This window comes from Pan paniscus, chromosome 1, assembly GCF_029289425.2.
Source record: "Pan paniscus chromosome 1, NHGRI_mPanPan1-v2.0_pri, whole genome shotgun sequence".
Taxonomy (NCBI): domain Eukaryota; kingdom Metazoa; phylum Chordata; class Mammalia; order Primates; family Hominidae; genus Pan; species Pan paniscus.
The window spans coordinates 206942441-206964666 of record NC_073249.2 but is presented as its reverse complement, the minus strand read 5'-3'; the positions used below and the strand labels follow the sequence as shown (position 1 = coordinate 206964666).

At 51.4% G+C, this 22226-nt stretch overlaps 1 protein-coding gene across 1 annotated transcript in view; it reads right to left on the bottom strand.

Annotated features, from left to right (window-relative positions):
• Window positions 1-8959: 8959 nt before the first annotated feature.
• PLA2G2C (phospholipase A2 group IIC) overlaps window positions 8960-22226 on the bottom strand; it is a 24074-nt gene continuing 10807 nt past the window's right edge. The window contains exons 3-5 of the mRNA XM_014343402.3: window positions 20731-20869; window positions 18481-18584; window positions 8960-10061 (exon numbers count right to left, since the gene is read on the bottom strand). Of these exons, the coding sequence (XP_014198888.2) occupies window positions 9895-10061; window positions 18481-18584; window positions 20731-20869 (410 nt within the window). The 3' untranslated portion in view covers window positions 8960-9894. The remainder of the gene's footprint in view (window positions 10062-18480; window positions 18585-20730; window positions 20870-22226) is intronic.

Sequence of the window (22226 nt, the reverse complement as noted above, 5' to 3'; positions counted from 1 at the left end):
ACCGGGAAGCAGGGTGACTGATGGACGGTCGAGGCAGCCCCTTAGGCAGTTTAGGCCTGCCCTGCGAAGTATCCCTGTGGGCGGCTCTGGCCAGCTTGAGTGACGCGGATCCTGAGAGCGCCCCCGGGTAGGTATTTGCCCCAGTGGGATGCCTCATCAGAGTGGTGCATGGCAGGCCCCCGTGGAGGATCGACGCAGTGGCTGAACACTGGGAAGGAACTGGCACTTGGAGTCTGGACAACTGGAATACGGTAGGACCGGTCCTGGGAATTTCCCCACTCCATTTGAGTGGAAGCGTGGACTGATCACCCACCGTGTGCCCTTATCGGCACTTGGGTCTCGGCATTGATTTTGATTTGGTTTGACTTGTTTGCAATCGGCACTTTGGTCTCAGTATTGATTTTGATTTGGCTTGACTTGTTTGCAAAAAGGAAAGTGAAAGTGAGTGCTTGAGTTTGAGACAGTCGAGACTACAGTGACCCCTTTACCCTTTCCTTCTTGTAGTGTGAGTGTTGTTTTGTCTCGGGAGGAAGGTGGGTGGAACGCAAAGTAAGCCCACTCTTCTAGGAACTATGTTGAAAAATTTCAAGGAAGGATTTGGTGGAGACTATGGAGTGAACTATGACACCAGGAAAGCTTAGAACTTTGTGTGAGATAGACTGAGCAGCATTAGAAGTGGGTGGCCAACAGAAGGAAGCCTAGACAGGTCCCTTGTTTCAAAGGTGTGGCACAAGGTAACTGGTAAAGGATACCTAGACCAGTTTCCATATATAGACACTTGGTTACAGCTGGTTTTAGACCCCCCCACAGTGGTTAAGAGGATAGGCAGTAGTAATACTAGTGGCAAAGGGCCAAACAGCCAAGGAAGAATCCTGCTCCACCCACCGAGGGAATCAACTCCTAAAGTCCTGTCCGACCCAACATCAGAGGATTCATGGCAAGAAACAGCACCAGTGACCTCCCCCTTTTACCAAGAAGGAAGGCCTTCCATTCCTGAGCCCACTGCACCCGAGCTTCCACAAGGCCTATATACCCCTAGGCCATCCAGAGTAGAAAAGAAAGGATGCGAGGCCTCGGGAGAAACCCCTCCCTTGGCAGCCTGTTTGAGGCCTAGAACTGGGATACAAATGCCCCTGAGACAGCAATGGTATACTGGGGTAGATGAGGACGGGCATATGGTGGAGAGGCGTGCCTTTGTGTACCAGCTCTTCACCCCTACCGATCTCCTCAATAGGAAAAACAATACCCCATCCTATACGGGAAAGCCTCAAGCTATAATTGATTTGCTCCAAACTATAATCCAGACCCACAACCCCACCTGGGCTGATTGCCACCAGGTGCTCATGTACCTCTTTAACACAGATGAAAGGAGGAGAGTGCTCCAAGCAGCAACTAAGTGGCTGGAAGAACATGTTCCTGCTGATTACCAAAACCCCCAAGAGTATGTGAGGATCCAATTACCAGGAACAGACCCCCAGTGGGACCCAGATGAAAGACAGTATGCAAAGGCTAAACCGGTACAGGGAAGCCCTTCTGGAAGGGTTAAAGAAGGGAGCTCAGAAGGCCACAAATGTTAACAAAGTCTCTGAGGTCATTTAAGGGAAAGATGAGAGCCCAGCACAATTCTACGAGAGACTATGTGAGGCCTATCCTATGGATACTCCCTTTGATGCCGATAGCTCTGAAAATCAGTGCATGATTACCATGGCTTTAGTCAAAATACAGAAGACATTAGAAGAAAATTGCAGAAACAGGCTGGGTTTGTAGGCATGAATACGTCACAGTTATTGGAGATAGCCAACCAGATGTTTGTAAATAGAGATGCAGTAAGCCGCAGAGAGCACCACAGAAAGTGAATGCCAAGCCCAGCGAAACACTGACCTGCTAGCGGCAGCTATTAGAGGGGTTTCCCCCAAAGGGGCGAGAGAAGGGGGGCCCCAGGAAAAATACCCAATCTGGCCATCCACACTTGCAGCGTAACCAGTGTGCTTTACTGTAAGAAAATAGGACATTGGAAGGAAGGGGCCCCCAGTTGAAAGGGAAACGAGGTGACTCTGAGCAAAGGGTCTCAGACAAGGACGAAGGAGCCTTGTTCAATCTGCCAGAAGGGTTACGGGACAGAGGGGGACCAGGCTCATGTGCCCCCAAAGAGCCCATGGTCAGGATGACAGCTGGGGGCAAGAACATTGAGTTTCTAGTCGATACTGGTGCTGAACATTCTGTAGTGACCAGCCCGGTTGCCCCCTTATCCAAAAAGACTATTGATATAATTGGAGCCACAGGGGTTTTGGCAAAGCAAGCTTTCTGTTTGCCCCAGACCTGTACCATAGGGGGGCATGAAGTGACTCACCAGTTCCTGTACATGCCTGACTGCCCCTTGCCTTTGCTAGGAAGGGACCTGCTTTGCAAACTGAGAGCCACCATCTATTTTACAAAGCACAGCTCTTTACAGCTAAAGTTACCTGGAACGGGAATCATCATGGCCCTTATGGTTCCTTGGGAGGAGGAACAGAGACTCTTCTTAACTGAGCCAGGCCAAGGGATAGGACCCTCTCGCTAAGTGGTGGCCAAGGGCAGAAGACAACCCTCCAGGACTGGCAATCAACCAGGTCCCCGTACTCATAGAAGTTAAGCCTGGGGCACAGCTGGTCAGGCAAAAACAGTACCCGGTCCCCAGGGAAGCTCTTGAAGGTATCCGGTCCATCTCAAGTGCCTGAGAGCCTTTGGAATTATAGTCCCTTGTCAGTCTCCATGGAACACTCCCCTCCTGCCTGTTCCCAAGCCAGGGACCAAGGACTGCAGGCCGATACAGGACTTGCACTTGGTCAATCAAGCTACGGTGACTTTACATCCAACAGTACCTAACCCGTACACATTGTTGTGGTTGCTGCCAGCTGAGGACAGCTGGTTCACCTGCCTGGACCTGAAGGACACTTTCTTTAGCATCAGACTAGCCCCTGAGAGCCAGAAACTGTTTGCCTTTCAGTGGGAGGATCCAGGGTCAGGTGTCACCACTCAGTACACTTGGACTTGGCTTCCCCAAGGGTTCAAGAACTCCCCCACCATCTTTGGGGAGGCCCTGGCTCGAGACCTGCAAAAGTTTCCCACCAGAGACCTAGGCTGCATGTTGCTCCAGTATGTCAATAGGCATAGCTAGGCAAGGTCCAACTGTCCCGCCCAGCATACAAGCTTATGGAGCTTGTATGCTGGGCTTATGTCAATGACCTCCTGCTGGGACACCCCATGGCAGTCGGGTGTGCCAAGGGAATGGATACCCTGCTCTGGCACCTGGAGGACTGTGAGTATAAGGTGTCCAAGAAGAAAGCTCAGATATGTCGACAGGAGGTACATTACTTGGGATTTACTATGCAACGGGGGAGTGAAGCCTGGGGTCAGAAAGAATGCAGGTCATTTGCAACCTACCGGAGCCTAAGACCAAAAGGCAGGTGAGAGAATTCTTAGGAGCTGTGGGGTTCTGCAGGTTATGGATCCCAAACTTTGCAGTACTGGCCAAACCTCTGTACGCAGTCATAAAGGGAGGTAACAAAGAGCCTTTTGAATGGAAGTCACAAAAGCAATGAGCTTTTCATGAGTTAGAAGAGAAACTCATGTCAGCCCCAGCCCTGGGGCTACCTGACCTGATGAAGCCATTTACACTGTATGTGGCAGAGTGAAAAGATGGAAGTTGGGAGTTTTAATCCAGACGGTGGGGCCCTGGCCAAGACCAGTAGCCTACCTCTCCAAACAGCTAGATGGAGTTTCTAAATGTTGGCCCCCATGTTTGAGGGCCTTGGCAGCAACTGCTCTGCTAGCACAAGAAGCAGATAAATATACTCTTGGGCAAAACCTGAACATAAGGGCCCCCCATGCTGTGGTGACTTTAATGAATACCAAAGGACATCATTGGCTAACAAATGGTAGACTAACTAGGTACCAAAGCTTGCTCTGTGAAAATCCCTGCATAACCATTGAAGTTTGCAACACCTTGAACTCTGCCACCTTACTCCCGGTGTCAGAGAGCCCAGTTGAACATAACTATGTACAGGTGTTGGACACAGTTTATTCTTGCAGGCCTGACCTCCGAGACCATCCTTGGACATCAGTAGACTGGGAGCTGTACATGGACAGGAGCAGCTTCGTCAACCCGCAAGGAGAGAGGTGTGCAGGATCTGCAGTGGTAACCCTGGATGCTGTCACTGAAGCCAAATCGTTGCCCCAGGGTACTTCAGCCCAAAAGGTCAAACTCATTGCTTTAATTTGGGCCTTAGCACTAAGTGAAGGTAAGACTGTAAATATTTATACTGACTCTCGGTATGCCTTCTTAACCCTCCAAGTGCATGGGGCGTTATATAAAGAAAAAGGCCCGTTGAAATCTGGGGGAAAAGACATAAAGTACCAGCAAGAGATCCTGCAATTAGTAGAGGCAGTATGGAAGCCCCAAAAGGTGGCAGTCATGCATTGCAGAGGACACCAGCGAGCTTCCACCTCGATTGCCTTGGGGAATTCCCAAGCTGACTCAGAGGCTCGAAAAGCAGCATCCACCCCCTTCTGGGCATCAATCACAGCCCCCCTGTTCCCTCAGGCACCTGACCTTGTACCTACTTATTCTAAAGAAAAGAAGGACTTTCTCTAGGCAGAGGGAGGACAGGTGATAGAAGAGGGATGGATCTGGTTATCGGACAGAAGAATAGCCATACCACAACTGCTAGGAGCCGCAGTCATATTGGCTATGCATGAGACCACCCACATAGGCCAAGAGCCATTTGAAAAGTTGTTGGGCCAGTTCTTCTACATCTCACATCTGCAAGCCCTTGCCAAAACAGTGGTGCAGCAGTGTGTCACCTGCCAGCAGCACAATGCTAGGCAAGGTCCAACTGTCCCGCCCAGTATACAAGCTTATGGAGCAGCCCCCTTTGAAGATTTCCAAGTAGACTTCACCAAGATGTCCAAATGTGGAGGTAACAGGTATTTGCTAGTTCTGGTGTGTACATACTCTGGGTGGGTGGAGGCCTATCCAACACGAACTGGGAAAGCTTGTGAAGTAACCTGTGTGCTTCTCCGAGATCTCAACCCTACGTTTGGACTGCCCTTACGAATCAGCTCAGACAATGGGCTGGTGTTTGTAGCTAGTTGGTACAGAAGACAGCAAAGGTATTGGGGATCACATGGAAACTACATACTGCTTACCAACCACAGAGTTCTGGGAAGGTGGAGTGGATGAATCAGACTATCAAAAATAGTTTAGGGAAAGTGTGTCAAGAAACAGGATTAAAGTGGGTATAAGCTCTCCCTATGGTATTGTTTAAGATTAGATGTACCCCTTCTAAAAGAACAGGATATTCCCCTTATTAAATATTATATCATAGGCCCCCCTCCCAGACTATGGGGACTCCCAGGCACGCCTCGAGAGCTAGGTGAAATTGACTTACAGCAACAGCTACAGGCTTTAGGCAAAATTACACAAACAATTTCAGCCTGGGTAAATGAGAGGTGCCCCGTCAGCTTATTCTCCCCAGTTCACCATTTCTCCCCAGGTGATCGGGTATGGATCACGGATTGGAACATAGCCTCCTTGCAGCCACGGTGGAGAGGACCCCAGACCATCGTCTTGACCACTCCCACAGCCATAAAGGTAGAAGGAATCCCAGCCTGGATTCACCACAGCCATGTAAAACCTAAAGCATCTGAGACCTGGGAGGTGAGACCAAGCTTGGACAACCCATACAAGGTGACTTTGAAGAAGATGACAAGCCCTGCTCCAGTCACACCTCGAAGCTGACTGGTCCGTGCATGGCTGAAGCATGAGGAAACTCATCGTGGGACTCATTTTCCTTAAATTTTGGACTTGTACAGTAAGGACTTCAACTGACCTTCCTCAGAATGAGGTAGGGCAAAAAGTTAAAACAGACTTTCTGTTTAAAAGGGACTTGTGTGTATAATGCTACCCAGTACAAGATATGCAGCCCAAGAAGTGACCAGCCTGATGTGTGCTATAACCCATTGGAACTACTTTATCCCTGTTGGAAAATGGAGTATGTAAATCTAGGAATTGATGGAACTGGACTGGAAGACCTGGGTAGTGAAGATGACAGTGAGAACTCCCACTAGTGAGTGAGGTTCTCAAAGGGGGGAATGAGAAGTGAGGTCATTTCTCTTACTGTCTCCTGTCTCTGAAGAGGAGGAGGAAGTAAAAGTTGAAAAACAACAGGAATGAAGTCATTGGCAAGACCAGCCGGTGCCACTGATGACCAGGCCTGAGGTTAAAAGATCAACCCCCGACTCTAACCACATGTGCTCTCAATCTATCATGACCCTTTCATGTGGACCCCCTTAGAGTTGTAAGCCCTTAAAAGGGCCAGGAACTCTGTCTTCAGGGAGCTTGGTTCTTGAGACATGAGTCTGCCAAAGCTCCCAGCTGTTGAGATGCGAGTCTGCCAAAGCTCCTGGCTGAATAAAGCCAAATCCTTCCTTAACCTGGTGTCTGAGGGGTTTTGTCCACAGCTCATCCTGCTGCAGTGGGGACTATTCATAGCTTTGCTTCTGCAGGGAGGAAATGAGGCCCAGAGGAGCCAAGTAAATGACTCAAGGTCACGCAACAAATGCAGGATTTGAACTCCAACTCCAGAGCCTGAGACTCAGAGGGCATCAGATCCATCTTCCTCATTTTGAGAAAGTGGGTGGGAAGTAAGAGATTGTGAATCAGAAGACAGGGGTTCACATTCCAGCCCTGCTGGGCACTAGCTGGTGCCCTGCAACAAGTCACTAGTCCGCCCCCCTCCCCGGTCCCCAGTTTTCATCAGATGAATAAGGGGGAGGGCAAGAGGATGGGCAATGCCGGTGGGAGAGGGCAGGACTGAATAAGGTAGTCAGCATAAGCCTCATCAAGAAGGTGGGATTCCAGCCCAGACTTGAAGGGGTGGCACTGTAAAGACAGCCCAGTGGGAGCCACTGAGGGTCTGAGCAGAGAGTGCCAGGCTCAGTCACTGCTGGCCGACTGCTGTGTGAGGAGGAGATGGAGGGGCCGAGGGTGGGGTCAGGGAGAACAGCAGAGAGCAGCTGCAGTGACCCAGGCACCAGTGATGGTGGCTCCTACCCAAGAAGGCGGCAGTGAAAGTCCTAAGAAGTGGCTGGATTCTAGATTTTTTCCCCTCTCTTTCTCTTTTTTTTTTTTTCCATGTAAACATTTGATGGAAGCATTTTATAAATACAGAATCTAGATGCATTGTGAAGGTAGTGCCAACAGATTGGGTGTGGGATGTGGAATATGATAATTCAACACCCAGGTTTTTGGGCTGCAGGGACAAATGATAAAGAGCCTTCAGCAGAGATGGGCAAGGCAGGTGGACAAGGAGCTTGCATAGACATATGCTGCTTTTCTCCAGACCTCAACCTGGGAGGCTCTGCATGGCCCCACCGGCCCTCCTAACTCCTCCTCATCTTCAAGTCTCAGATAAGATGTCAGACCCCCAGCAGTCCTCAGGAAAGCTTCCCTCATCCTCCAGGAGGTGGGCATTGCTCCCCATGCCCACCCCAATCCTGGCACCCCCAGCTTGTTCTGCAATCCCCTGCTTACTTGTTTTCCCTTTGGTCCAAGAGCTCCGTGGAGTCTGGTGCAGAGGGCCTGGCTTGGAGTAGGTCTTCAGTAACATGTGCTCATGGAATGGATGATTTCCCTTCGAGGACAGTAGGCTTTCCCAGAGAGAGTCTGCCCATTCTTCTACACTCCCATCTCAGCTCTCCAAGAATCAGGGCATCAATGCCAAACAAATGGGGCTTGCATACCATCAAGGGCCCATCATTTCTGTCTTATAGATTTAGGGGATGGAAGAGAGGAGGGAGTGAAAAAGATGGCCTGGGGCTGGGTGCAGTGGCTCATGCCTGTAATCCCAGCACTTTGGGAGGCTGAGGTGGGTGGATCAGTTGAGGTCAGGAGTTCCAGACCAGCCTGGCCAACTTGATGAAACCCTGTCTCTACTAGAAATACAAAAATTAGCTGGGCATGGTGGTGGGCACTTGTAATCCCAGATACTTGGGAGGCTGAGGCAGGAGAATCACTTGCACCCAGGAGGTGGAGGTTGCAGTGAGCTGCGATCGTGCCACGGCCCTCCATCCTGGATGACAGAGTGAGACTGTGTCTCAAAAATTTTTTTAAAAAAGACGGCCTGGATCTCACACGGGAACCCTATCCCCCACCCTAAGCCTGGCCCTCACCCCTCTTCCTCCATTGTGTCGGTCAGCCAGGCACCTTCACAGTCTGGAGCTGGTCTCTGCAGTGGTCAGGATCCCCGAGGTGGGGGGGTGCCTGCTGGCTTGGGCCTGGCCACCTTGGTTCCATGCCCACCTTTCTACAGCTGCTTCCCTCATGGCCGGCTTACAGTCTCCCTGATGTTCGTAAACCTCAAGCTGCCCATCTGCAGTTGCAATTTCCACCCATGTGTGTGGGAGAGAAGAGCAGGCCAGTCACCCACATGATAGTACAAGCTGAGCCAGCCGGAGCGCAGGAGCCTGGGCCCCCAGACCCTCCACTGACCCTCCACATCTGGTGTCTTTTTCTGTCTTCACATCTGTCCATTTTTCAATCCAGATTTTGTGTCTGAATTCCTAAAAGCTGACACCATTCTCAGCATTCTCCCCAGGAGTTTTGGACCTGATTTTTGTTTGTTTTCTTTAAATATCTGGATCCCTACTGCCTGGCACTGTGCCTGGCACATAGCAAGTGCTCAATAAATGTGTGTTCCCTGAACAAGCAAACGATTACAGCTGTGTGTTCTCCATTATTCCATGAACTTGACCTCCTTCCACACCTTCAAGGTAAGGAACAAAGGCCATGTCCACTGCATTTCCATGGCCTCCAAGTCCAGCTCAGGGCTGAGAACCCATCACTCTCAGTGAATAAGGGAATAAGGACCAATTACACCTGTTAGTTATGGCTGCCTAACAAACCATACCAAAACCCAGTGACTTAGAACAGCAGCCTTTATTTAGCTCACAATTCTGCATGTTGGCAGTTTAGCCTGGGCTCAGCTGGACAGTTGTTTTGGTCTCAGCCAGGTTCCCTCACACATCTGTAGTCAGCTACAAGCTGAGTCTCGCTGAGCTCTCTCTCACGTGTCTGAAATCAGCTGAGACAACTGATCCAGGTGGGCCCTCATTCTCCAGCAGGCTAGCTCAGGCTTTTTTGCAGGGTGGGGGCAGCTGTCCTAAGAGAGAGTAGACATGCCCTAGACCTCCTGAGGCCTAGCTCAAAACTGGTAACCCATCCCTCCCACAACATTCTATTGACCAAACTAAGCCACAAGACCAGTTCAGATTCATGGGGTGGGGAAAACAGATTCTACCTCTTGATAAGAAAAGCTAAGAATGACATCATAAAAACTGAGGACGCAGAGGGGCAAGGAAAGTGGTGGCTTTGTTACCAGCTAGAGCTGGGCATGGGCCTGGTGCTCAAGTCTGCTCTGTGTCCTGGTTTGCAGTGGGGGTGAAGAGAGAGTTTGGGGTAGATCCTGGGGCTTCTCCCCTCCTGGAAACCCTGGGATGTGGGGTTGGGTGCATCTCTATCCCGTCCCTTTGTTTTACTGCATCATAGCACTTACTACAGTCTAATGTGTCTCTTACTTCTATATCCATGCATTTGTAGTCCTCCCCACTCCACAGAATGCCAGCTCCTGCAGGGCAGGCATCTCGTCTTTCCCATTTCTGCTCTCCAGCCCTCTGATGCTGAATGACAGGGAGTCCCCTTGGTCAGAATGCTGAAGGGTGAGCTGCCCTGCGGGAGACATTTTGTCCTCCCTCCCAGTGGAAGAACAGGGGCCTGTTGGGGATGATCTGAGAAGGCTTCCTGGAAGAGCAACACTAGAGCGGATGCTGGATGATGAGAGGGACCCTGTGGTGTCCCTAGCACCGGGGCTTATGTCTGCCACACCTGGGCCGGCTGGAGAACTGCTTGAAGTTTTTCTCATAGGTGGGCAGGCTCTCTTTGAAGCAGTGCACGGATTGCTTGTCACACTCACAGGCCTTCAGCCCGCAGTGGCAGCTGGCACCAGGACCAAGGGTGCATCCACCTGCAGAGACACAGAGGGTCACTGGGGGCTCCCAGCCCAGCCCCAGGGTTTGGTTCTAAGGCTGGGGAGAATGGGGAGCTCACTGTAAGGGGCCAAGGGTTAAGGACAGAAAGGAAAGCCACTGAAAGGGATACGTGTATGCATATGTGTGCATGTGTGTGTGTGCATATGCATTTGTGTGCGTGCATATGCATTTGTGTGCATGTGCGTGCATTTGTGTGTGTGTATGGTCGTGTGTGCATGTGCCTGTGTATGTGTGTGTGCGTGTGCATGTGTGTGTTTAGGGCTCTCAGCCACAGCTTCCCTGCATCCTCAAGCCCTTCCCTGATCACATCTGGGCATCCCACGAGTGCTGGAGAAGCCTAGAAGGAATCAGGAGGCGGGGGCATGGGCTGCGTGGAGGGCCCTGAATGGGTGCGCCCAGGCAGCACACAGGCCAGGGTGATGGGAGCATTTTCCCAGAGCTCATCTCCTATTTCCAGCTGCCTGCTTGACATCTCACTTGGATGTCTCAGGCATCTCCAACTTGAGGCGTTCACAAGGGAACCTTTGATATCCTAGTGCTCCCTCTGCCTGTGAGCCCGTGATTCACCCACATTCTCAGGAAACTAGGAGCCGACCTCGCTGCCCCCGCTCCTTCCACATTTCACATCCGGTCTGCCAGCGGGTCCCGCTAATCTTCTCTGTGTTTAAAATAGCCCATGTTCTGCCCTCTTCTCTCCATGTCTTTGGCCACTGCCCAAATCCCTGTCATCAGCAGCTCTTCCTCCTTCATGGAAGGAAATAAGCAGGGACCTTCTCAAACTGTAACCCGAGTTACGTTCACTCTCTGGCTTACAGCCCCACTGTGGTTTCCTATTCGGGAAAGACATGCTGAATCCTTCCGTGACCTCCGTGGCCAGGCACACTTGCCGGGATGCCACCCTCACCAGCCTCTCCACCCTCATTGCCCTCCCCCTCCACTCTCCCAGCCTCCCTGCTCTGGGCACACCAGCCTGTTTCATGTCACAGGTCTTGCTCTGTCTTGTCTCTGGGCCTTTGGACTTGCTGTTCTTTTTGTCTAAAATGCTTCTCCCCAGGATCTGCAAGCAGTGGGATCCCTGCCACTGTTTGAGGCTTGGTCAAATTTCACCTCCTCAGAGAGGTGCTCCCTGACCACCTGAACTAAAGCTCTCTCTGGCCATGCCCTCCATACCCGTTTGTCTCACTCACTGTGCTTTTTACTTAACTTCTCTTATTGGTTTCCTGGCTTGTGTCTGCCTCCCCTCAAAGAAGCATAAGCTGTGTGCGGCTGGGACCTTGTCTAAGTCATCACAGTATCCCCAGCATCCAGGACAGATGCTGCACACAGCAGATGCTCAATAGAATCCATGAATGAAGAATAAGAGAAGGGATGAATGAAGCCTCTACGGGCCTTTGGGGTTCAGTGTCTGCACTTTGGCCGAGTCACCACTAGATGGGGACCTTTTATTTACCTACTAATCAGAGCTGTCGCACTGTGTGCATGCGCGTGTGTGTGCATGCGCGTGTGTGCATGCGTGTGCCTGTGTGCATGTGTATGCTTGTGTGTGCAGGTATGTGTCCGTGTGTGTGTGTGTGTGTGTATGTGCGTGCGTATGTGTGTGCGTGCATTGTGCATTTGTGCATGTATGTGTGTGTGTGTGTGCATGTGTGCATGTGTATGCTTGTGTGTGCAGGTATGTGTCCATGTGTGCATGTGTGTATGTGCGTGCGCGTGTGTGCGTGCATTGTGCATTTGCGCGCGCGTGTGTGTGTGTGCATGTGTGTTTAGGGCTCTCAGGTACAGCTTCCTCTTTCCAGATAACTCCACCCTAGTCCGCTCTTAGGGTTGGCAGTGAGGAGGGGAGGCCACCAGACGCCCGGTTTATGACCTTGGGCAAGTTAGCTTCAGCTTCCTCATCTATTAAATGGTGCTAAAACCTAGTCATTTCAGAAACACATGACACTGTCCCATTCCTGGGGTGGTGGTGAGGGTCACTGGTGTCTACCGACAAGTGGTCCGGATGTGCCTGGCACGCAGAAGGTGCCCTGTGGGCGCTTGCTGCTGTTCTCAGGGTGATGCACTCCAGCTCCACGTGGAGAAAAAGCAGCGCCCTGTGGGGCCGGCAGAGCTGCCTGCAGTCAGTCTGTTTGCCTCTCTCCCTCTGCAAAGCCTGCGTCCTGCAGAAGCCGTCTTCCCACGCCTCCCTGGAACCTCTCACGTTGTGCCAACACCACCGAGCTTCCTGCCCTCCCTGCTTGCCCGCAGGGAATCTGCCAGGGATGTTCACTCCTCTGGCTCTCCGGTTTTGCGGCTCCCGCCACTCCCACTGTTCTAGCGCCTGGGTGCCCTCTGCCCTCCCACTCCCCCTCCTGCCTCTGGGAAGATCCTTCCAGATGCATCAAGCCCAGCTCCCCAGGTAGCCCCCACTCTCTCAGGGGGCGAGGGCTACTTGAGCTCAGGCCCCCCAGCCAGCCTCACTGTCCAACCAGAGGGCCTGGTCCAGTTGCTGCCGCCCTGGAAACACTTTTCTCACCTTCCTCAGCCACCTTCTTTCTCGTCCCTCTCTCTTTCTGTTGATCTCACTGTCTTCTGGTCCTCTCTCTTCTTCTATTCCATCTCTTGTTTCCTTTGCCTCAAGTCTCTAGCCCTCCTTCCTTTCTCCCTGCCCCCTCTCCCTTTCTCATTTGGTCTTCCTGTCCTTTCTAATGCGTGCATCTGACATCCAGTTCTACTTCAGTGGCCTGCCCCATCGCCAGGCCTTCCAGAACTCATCTGGAGCAGCAGTGTTTTGCAGTGGACTGTCACTTCTGTGGCATTCCTCAACCATGGACCGGGCCTGTCATGACCTGGATGATGAGACAGCCCCAGGCCAAGAAAAACCATCTTTGGAGGCCACCTTTTAAAAACAAGCTTAACTCCAGATCTTGCATCTTTTAATGTGCTAATGGAGAAGCTGAGGCATGAAGAAAGGAAAGGAGGGCTTTGGAATGACTTTCTTGCTGCATGAACTACATCTCCACAAATAAGAAGAGGCAGCAAGTCTGCATTCCTGCCTGTGGCTGTCCCAGGCCCCAGTCTGAGCCCCTCACCTCAGCCCTGGTTGTCTCTGAATTCTCTGAGGGGTGTTCTTGGTCAGTGTCAGAACTCTGAATACTCCCAACTTCTCCGCTACAGCTCACACCTCTCCCTTGGGCTCCAGACTTCAATAAGCACGTGTCCACCTGCCTACCCCTTACATGTCTGACACGTGTCTCAAACTCAAGGTGACTCACACCAAACTCTTGCTGTCTTCATCATCAGCTCTCCCCCCATCTTCACGAGCTCAGTATTTGGTGCCACTATCTACAGCCACTCAGGCCAGGAGCCTGGGGTGCAGCCTCTGTTCCCTTCACACCCCACGCCGAACCCATCAGCAGGTCCTGTCGGCCCCGACCCTACCTGCACAGCATTCCCGACATCTGACACTTCCCATCCCCATTGTCACCGTGCTGATCTTGGCTGTGGTTGTGCCTCCTTGTGCTTTGCAACAGTCCCCTAATGAGGCCTTTCTTTCCTCCCTGACTCTCTTCTTTCTCTGCACTGTAGCCAGAGTGATCTTTCTGGGGCAAAAGTGGAGCATCCTCTGCTTCACATGCTCCAATGACTCCCTTGCCATTGACATAGAAGGCACGTGTCTCATCCTGTCCAACCTCATCTCCATTCTTCCCCAAGGCTCCTCTGCTCCTAGCACATTGGCCCTGAGGTCTCAGACCAAATGCCACCTCCCCAGAGAGGCCTTCTTCGACCACCTAAAGCAGGCACCCTTCTGTCTCCTGACCCCCAAACGCTGTCATTTTGCAGCCTGTCACTTTGTCTGAGGTGCTTCAGAGCACTTGGCCCTGTTTGAATGTGTCTTTATTAATGAATATGCTGTGGTCTCTTGTTCTTTTTGGAACACAAGCTCCTTCCAGGCAAGGATCTTGTCCTCCTCATTGCTGATCTCCTGACCCCAACATGCAGTAAAGGCTCTTTGCTGACCACATTGCCACACTCACATGGCCTACAGGCCAATGCCAGCAGCTGACCCCTCGGAGACAGGAAGCCAGGTTCTTGGGCCAGATATGCTGCTTCTGTGCTTTGGGGTGTCAGGCAAGTTGCTTCCCTCTCCAAGCCGGTTTCCTCAGCTTTCAAATGGTGATAAAGATACGTGCACTGCCTATTTCATGAGTGCTTTTGTTCATCTACTCATTAAACAAACAAGTATTGAGTTCCCAACATGTGTCTGGTCTTTGGCTAGGAGCTGGGGGCACAGGTGCAAGCCAGCAGACCCCACACTGCTTAGTCCAGGGGCATCATTCCCTGTGGGCTCTATGAGAACCAGTGCCCTCAAACAAGACAGGCTTGCTCCTTGCTCTCACGGACCTTTCTAGTCGGTGGGGGAGAGTCGATGCACACAGACACAGAGAAGTAAACAAGATCATTTCAGGTAGAGATGAATGCTGGGAGAGACAGTGGGTAGCGTGTCAGCGAGTGGAGGCTGAGATAAGGAATATATTCAGCAGTAAATGAGAAAAGTCTTTGCAAAATACAAATTCCAGCAGCTACCATTTTCATCTTCCCGCTTTGGCAGAGGGAGGCAGTCAGAGGCCGGGAGATGCAGATGATGGAGTTTCAGTTGGCTGGAACCCCATCTCTGCCTCCCACACCGGGTCCTCCCTGTACCACACATGTATGTGCATGTGGGCGGAGGGGGTGTCACTGCTGAGTGAGCTTAAAGTCCCTTGCAAAAATGCCAAGTACTTATGTAAGCCCACTCAAAGGAGGGATAACCACCTCCCAGGTGGCCTGAGGGCAGCTGTCCCTACCACCAGGCAAATTGGGCCCTGGGCTCTGGTGACAGGCCTTTCTCTGCACTGATCTCTCAGTGACATTTAGAGTCGTGGACAGACCAAGTTGTTTTCTCCCTCTCCCTCCCCTGCTTACCTACTGCATCCCAGAGCAGCCCCCGGTTGCTAGGCAACCTGGGACCAGGCCTGGGTGCAGGATTTCAGAACTCATGGGAGGCTAGGGAGTTGCTTAACTCTTGCAGGGGCGGCGCTTTGAACGGAGGTGCAATTAGGATAGGGAAATAGGTTTTTCTGTTGTTGCTTTTCTTTTTTGAGGTAGGGTCTCACTCTGTTGCCCAGGCTGGAGTGCAGTGGTGCAATCACAGCTCACTGTGGCCTCATCTCCTGGGCTCAGGTGATCCTCCTATCTCAGCCTTCTGAGTAGCTGGGACTACAGGTATGCACCACCACATCTGGCTAATTGTTTGTATGTTTAGTAGAGACAGGGGTCTCACTGTGTTGCCCAGGCTGGTCTCGAACTCCTGGGCTCAAGTGATCCTCCCGCCTCAGCCTCCCAAAGTGCTGGGATTACAGGTATGAGCCACCACGCCTGGCCAGGAAAGGGGTTTTATTCCATAAGGGGTTACTGACCACAGCCCGATGGGCACAAGTACAGAGCGGACTCTTCAAAGAAACAGTAATAAAGAAAATCCCAGTGCCGTAAGCAAAGAGGAAAAGAAAACTTGGACAAAAAGAGGAATTTCCACATCTAAAAGGAAGGGCATTAATGAAGCACCTACTGTAGGCCAGCCACTGTAGCTGGGTTGCTTTAGCTAATCCTTCCAGCAGCCTTATGAAGTACAGGCGATTCTCTCCATTTTACAGCGGAGGAGATTAAGGCCCAGTTATTAATACAAGGGGTGGAGCTGGAATTAGACCCAGTGCTGCCCGACTCTGAGGCTTCTCAGCAGGAACACAAAGCTCTGGGGCCTTACAGCGAAGCAAACTCCATCTGCCCCTCTTTCCTTCCCTGGGCCAGGGCAGAGCATTCTGACCAGTTTGCTGCAGATCCTGAGACTTACACTGTGTGAGGGCCTCCAATCATGCACACACCAGCACCCTCCACAGGGGAAGCTGGTGTGAGACAGGGCACCCCGGGTTTGAATTCCAACTCTTCTTTCCCTGGCTGTGTGGCCTTGGCCATCGTGCTTAACCTCTCTGAGCCCCAGGGTCCTCCTTGATAATGGGAGATAATGCTCACCTCAGTGGTTTATCATGTGAGTTCAGGTGCTGTGTGTACAGCATCTATCACAGAGGCTCATACACTATAGCTGTTGTTATTGTACCCATTTCATGGATGGGAAAACCAAAGCCCAGACAACTCCGGCCAGACGGTATGTTCCAGAGCACTGAAAAGGTTCAAGACACATGCATCTTAATCTTGTCTGTTTCTTGGATCAAACTCATCCCCTCTGTGGGTCTCAGTCTCTTCATTGCTACAAGGAGGGGCTGATCTGGATAATCTCTAAGGGCACTTTAGCTCTGGAGTTTCCACAAGACTGCGAATGCCAGAAGAGCAGGGACTGGGTCTGCTTTATTCTGTGCCCCTGGCCCCTGGCACAGCACCGGCACTGGGCGGGTACCCAGTGGATGCTCGCTCAATACTGGGGCAAGTAAACCAATGGGCCTGGGGCTCAGCACATGTCAGCAGCAGACTCTGGATTAGAACCCAGATCACCTCGCTCTCAGCCCTGCTCCTGGGGGCAGGGGCTTGGCAAGGTGGGGGTGGGGATGACAGGGGCTGGCCTGGTCCTCACTGGCTGGGTCAGCTGAGGAGGCGGGTGCTGATGCCCTGGTACTGATGCGGAAGCCTCCTCCCACGCTAGTGCCCTGAGCAAGGCTCTGGACTCAGGAGCCCTGGTCAAGGCTTCAGGAGCAACTGGCTGCTTCTGCTCTGAAGGGGCAACGTGGGAAGAAAGCACAGCCCAGGCCACGTACTTTCGGGTCCAACTCCCAGCCCCTGCTGGCACCTCCCACCACTGCCCAGCAGCGCCACTGCCTGGGGCTCCAGCCTCTGCTCCTCAACCTTTGCTCCACTCTCCCTCATCTCCTGGGGTCCTGGGCTGGGAGGGTGAAGAGCGTTGAATAGAGAAGCTTCCCTGGGTGCAGAGAGCCCAGGCCAGCCCTGGCGAGTGCAGCCAGCCCACAGGAGCCCAGGGTGGAGGCTTGGGCTGGGCCAGCCAGGTGTCCCCACCCCTGTGGCAAAGACAGGTGGGAAGAGGCCATGGGAAACTCGATCCCTGGAGGCCACCTTCTCCAGTCCCCTCTCCCCATCCCTCCCACCAGGCCCTGATCCCTTCCCCTCTCCTGAACATGGCCTTGGAGGTGTCACAGAAAAGACACTTTGCTTTAGGCCTGAGAAGGACCACACCAGAGAGCTCCAACTCAGGAAGTCTCCTTGAGCTCACATGGGGAACAAAAGGGGGTTCTTTCCCTGTCAAACACGTGCTGGTGGCAGTGGGCAGGGCAGGCCAAGAGCTGAGGCAGGTCCTCCCGGTGCAGGGGTCCGAGCCCCCAACCCACACAGCTGGTGCCAGGGAGACCTCACAGTCCTAACTCTGGGTATTGGTGTGTGCTGAGCTGAAGTGGTGGGTGGGGGGAGCTCAGGAGACCAGGGTTCTGAGCCCTGGAACCCACTACAGGATGGAGGATGTATCTCCCGCCCTAGGGGATGAATGGCAGAGAGGTGGTAGTTCTCTGACCTCAGGAGGAAACAGAGGAACTCCAAGGTGCACTCACAGCTGTGAATAAATACACCTGGGAAGGAAAGTGATTCATGCAACCCCACGAGGCCAGGCAGGAAGTGAGCCACACACTATAAGAAGCCACTTCTTTATTTGTTGCTCTTCACCTTCCCAGCCCAGGACCCCAGGATCCACCCTGGCTATGCTGGAAAGGATGGTGCTCACGAAAGACTACTGTCCAGTGCCTCCCAATGTGCCTGCTGTTTAGGCCAGGATTGCCCTGCACATACCCATACCCTACCAGCCGCAGAACACGCTCCGGATGCCAGGGCCACACCCCATGTGAAGGGCACTTGATCCACTTGCCCACATGGCTCCTTGAATGGTCTCAGTAACATGTGAGTCCCCCTTCCCTTCCCACCTATTTGCTTTTGTGGCCCTGGCAGCACCTATCTTAGTGCTTGGCATGCAGTCGCCCTTAATAAATATTTGTCCAACTGGAAGACAGCTGAGCCGTTTTGTTAACAAAATGACAGAAACAAGGAAACATGTTCTCAACAGCAGCAGTTGTCAAGGGAAGCTTCAAGATTAGCTCAAGTGAACAAGTATTTATTGAGCATGTACTATCTGCCAGGCTCTGGGCCCCCAGAGGGTTCAGGAGGTACACTCATGGGTGGGAGAGACCAGGGCAGGATGAGCACGGACACTCTGAGAAGCTCTGGAGCATCAGGAGAAAGCTCAGGAATACCTCCTTCCAAGCACTTGGAAGCATTTCATTTTCTAAAAGATCTCTGGGTCAAAGAGGAGGTGAATGTTAAGGAAAGGCCCAGGTTAAAAGACATTTCCATACAGAAAAGGCTACTCACAAACCACTGTGCCATTGACAATGTGGAACTGGTAGCTGTTCAACACAGGCTGGCAGCTGAACTCCTTCAGCTTCTCGTAGCAACAGTCATGTGCCCGGCAGCATCTGGGGCGAGACAAGAGGGAGATGAGGGGCTGTGCCTGGAAGTGGATCCCTCAGGAATCTGCTGGAGGACCTTATCTGGGGACTAGAAAGGGCTTACCTGCCTCCTCCTCTAGGCAAGAAGGCATTGAAGGTGAGGAGGTGAATTATCAATAATATTAAAAATAGGCCAGGTGTGGTGGCTCATGCCTGCAATCCCAGCACTTTGTGAGGATAAGGCAGGAGGATCGCTTCAGTCCAGGAGTTTGAGACCAGCCTGGGCAACACAGGGAGACCGCCTATGTTTTTTAAGTTAAAAAAAAAAAAAAAAAGCCAGGCATGGTGGCACCAGCCTGTGGTCCCAGCTACTCAGGAGGCTGAAGTGGGTGGATTGCTTGAGCTCAGGCGACGGAGGCTGCAGTGAGCTCTGATTGAGCCTCTCCACCCCAGCCTGGATAATAGAGCAAGACCCCGTCTCCCAAAAAATAAATAAAATAAAAAAAAATAATAATAACCAGTAGCATTTCCTGAGCCCTCTCTAGTATCTGTTGCTATCTCATTAGCTACTCATAGAAACCTATAAAGTACAATCATTGCCGCCCTTTTGTAGGGGAGGGACTGAGATTCCAAGAGGCCAATTTTCCAAACTTAGGCAGCTGGAGAATGATAGACCCAGGACACAAACCTAGGCCCATTCATTCATTTAACACTTTTTACTGAGCACCTACCGTGAGTCAGGCACCGTAACGGTCTCTGACGAGACAATTGTCTGTAAAAGCCGACGTCGTCCCATTCATGGCACCCAGAGTTGGCTGGGGGCTGGATGGGAGAGCGCTGGAGGAGAAATACCATCTGGAGCATGGGCTCAGTCCATGTCCTCAACCACTGCACAAGGCACAGGAAGGCAGAAACTGAAGCTTGGATTCTAAGGCCTGAAAGGCCCAGAAAAATGTTTCAGTCTCCCTCTCTCACCATTCCCATCTGCAAGTGGGGGCTCTGCTGTTGATCAGCTTTGGCTAATGATGTTCAATTTCTAATCAGCCTTTGGACTTTGACAGGGGAGGCACAGACCATCAAGGAGAGGGGACAAACTTTGAAACAGGCAAATTCTTGTTCAATCCTAACTCTGCCACTTAGAAGCTGCATTGCCTTTAGGAGGTGGTTTAGCAACTCACTGTCCTCCCCTGTCAAATGGGCTGGTATCACTGTCTCGTGCACTCCCTGCGAGAATTAAATTAGGTTTGTATGCCAATCGCCAGTCCCCGTGCTTGGCAAATAAGGGCATTTCATAAGTGTCAGTTGCCCTTCCAAGGCTCTGAGGTCCTCCCATGGTTCCATGAGCCCCACCCACAAGGCTCGAGCTCCAGGAGTGATATTTAAGGCCCCACTGTGGGGACATGTTTCTCCATACTAGGTTAAACGTGGCAAGGAACATTTTGCTTTCTTATGTCTTCAAATGAAATGACACGCAAACTGTCCCGTTTCTTACCTCCCCACACGTACATTCACCAGATGACACCCACCTCTACTTTTTCTAGGAACTCACACTCCCCCACCCCCATCCTTTGGAGTAGGCCTGGAAGCCAGGTTTGTGCCATGCAACCTCACCCAGATGGACAACTTCTCCAAACTGGGCCACTTAGATTCCCTCTCCTAGAATATGGAATTAGGACTAGTGAGTCAGTTGTGCTGTGCCTATACTCCTAAAAGCTGGAGAGCTGAAAGCACAGCACTTTTACTATGAGGATGAAACAGCTTCTAGAGCTCTGGGCAGGACCAACGGCATAATTGCAGAGACTAAAGCAAAATGAAAACGTGAGGCCCTTTATTAAGAATTTCAAGATGGTGGCAGCAGAGCAGTAAACCATGTTTAGGCCCTTATGAGTGCCAGGCCCTGTGAAACTTTACAGATCACACGCTCAAGAAGCTGGCCCTGACCCTTACGAATGTTGGGCCCTGTGAAACTTCACAGGTCACACCCTCAAGAAGCTGGCCCCAACCCTGGGTTTCTCAAGACCCATCCTCCAAATCCTGTTCAGTTCTTCCTTCCATTAGCCTGAGTTGTTTTCTGTTATTTGCCATGCAAGAATCCTAACACCCTCTCTCTGGCTTCGAGCATGAACTCTAATGCAAAACAAATGATAAGTGGCCTTAGAGCCTCTGCACTCACCTGTCAGTGTCATCCACGGGGATCCCTTTGCCCCCAAGCCCACAGTAGCAGCCATATCCGTAATATGAGAAGAAGGCACTTCGCCCCGTGATGTGTTTGACCATCCTCTGAAACTGCCAGAAACTGCTGTGGGTGGGGGCTGCCACCACCGATGAGAAAAAAAGGAAGAAGGAAGTTGCAATGAGCATGATGCTGCCTTGATGTCCCCTCCCCTTACTAGAATGCTGAGCATTCGAAATATCACCAGATCCCCAAAGCGAAGTGCAAGGGGCATGGCTGGAATCACCAGCCTCTTTCCTGGGGAATAAAATAGGTTCAGATTTGCCCCTGTAACACAGCTAGTTTTTTGCTAACCCAGATGAATACCCAGTTTCCATGAGGTTCAGAACAAGGCTCTCCCATCAACCATAGTCTTCCCCCTCAAAGCAAGAAACCACAGTTCTAGGCAGAACACCCTCGGGTCTGATGCAACATGAATGGCAAAAGTTCAAAGCCAGAAATGCCAGTCCCTCCAGATGTCATCAGGCCTTCACTATCTCACAGGAGAAACAAAATACTTAAGAGGCAGGAAAGGTATCCTCAATTATTATTTTTTTAAATGGCAAGTACACATGAACTCAGCTGTTTTTGCTTCTACAAGATGCTTATGAGAGTGGGCACAAATGCATACACAAAATGGTTTCCTGAAGCATTATCTGTGATATCAAAAAATTGGAAACCACCCACATGTCCACCGACAGGGGGATAATAACAAAATTATGTGTCTCAAAAATAAACTACATTTGATAGCACTATCTCTAGGCAATTGGGATTGAAGAGAGAGAAAGAAACAGGCAACATTCATTTTATACACGTCTCTGCTGTCTCATGTCTTTTCATAATAAGTGTGTGTTCCCTTTCCTTCTTTTTTTCTTTTGAGACGGAGTTTCGCTGTTGTTACCCAGGCTGGAGTGCAATGGTGTGATCTCGGCACACTGCAACCTCCACCTCCCGGGTTCAGGCAATTCTCCTGCCTCAGCCTCCTGAGTAGCTGAGATTACAGGTGCCCACTGCCATGCTTGACTAATTTTTTGTATTTTTAATAGAGACGGGGTTTCACCATCTTGGCCAGCTGGCCAGGCTGGTCTCGAACTCCTGACCTCAGGTGATCCGCCCGCCTCGGCCTCCCAAAGTGCTGGGATTATAGTCATGAACCACCGCGCCCGGCCCAGCATGCGTTCCCTTCCTATTATGGTGTTTTGAATGTGTGTGGGTAAAGGCTGTATAGAGGATGTATATCAAACTCTTAAGAGTGGTCACATCTGGATGTAGGGAAAAAACTGGGGTCTGGGGAGGATGAGGAGGAGCTTTACCTTGTTGCTATATACTCATTTATTTTACTTTTTAACTATAAGCAGGTAGTAAATTTGCAATAAAAATACAATAAAGACATGAACTTGAAGAAGAGAAACAGAAATAAGAGTTTGGGGGAGTTTTCTCAGGTGCCTTCGATCTCA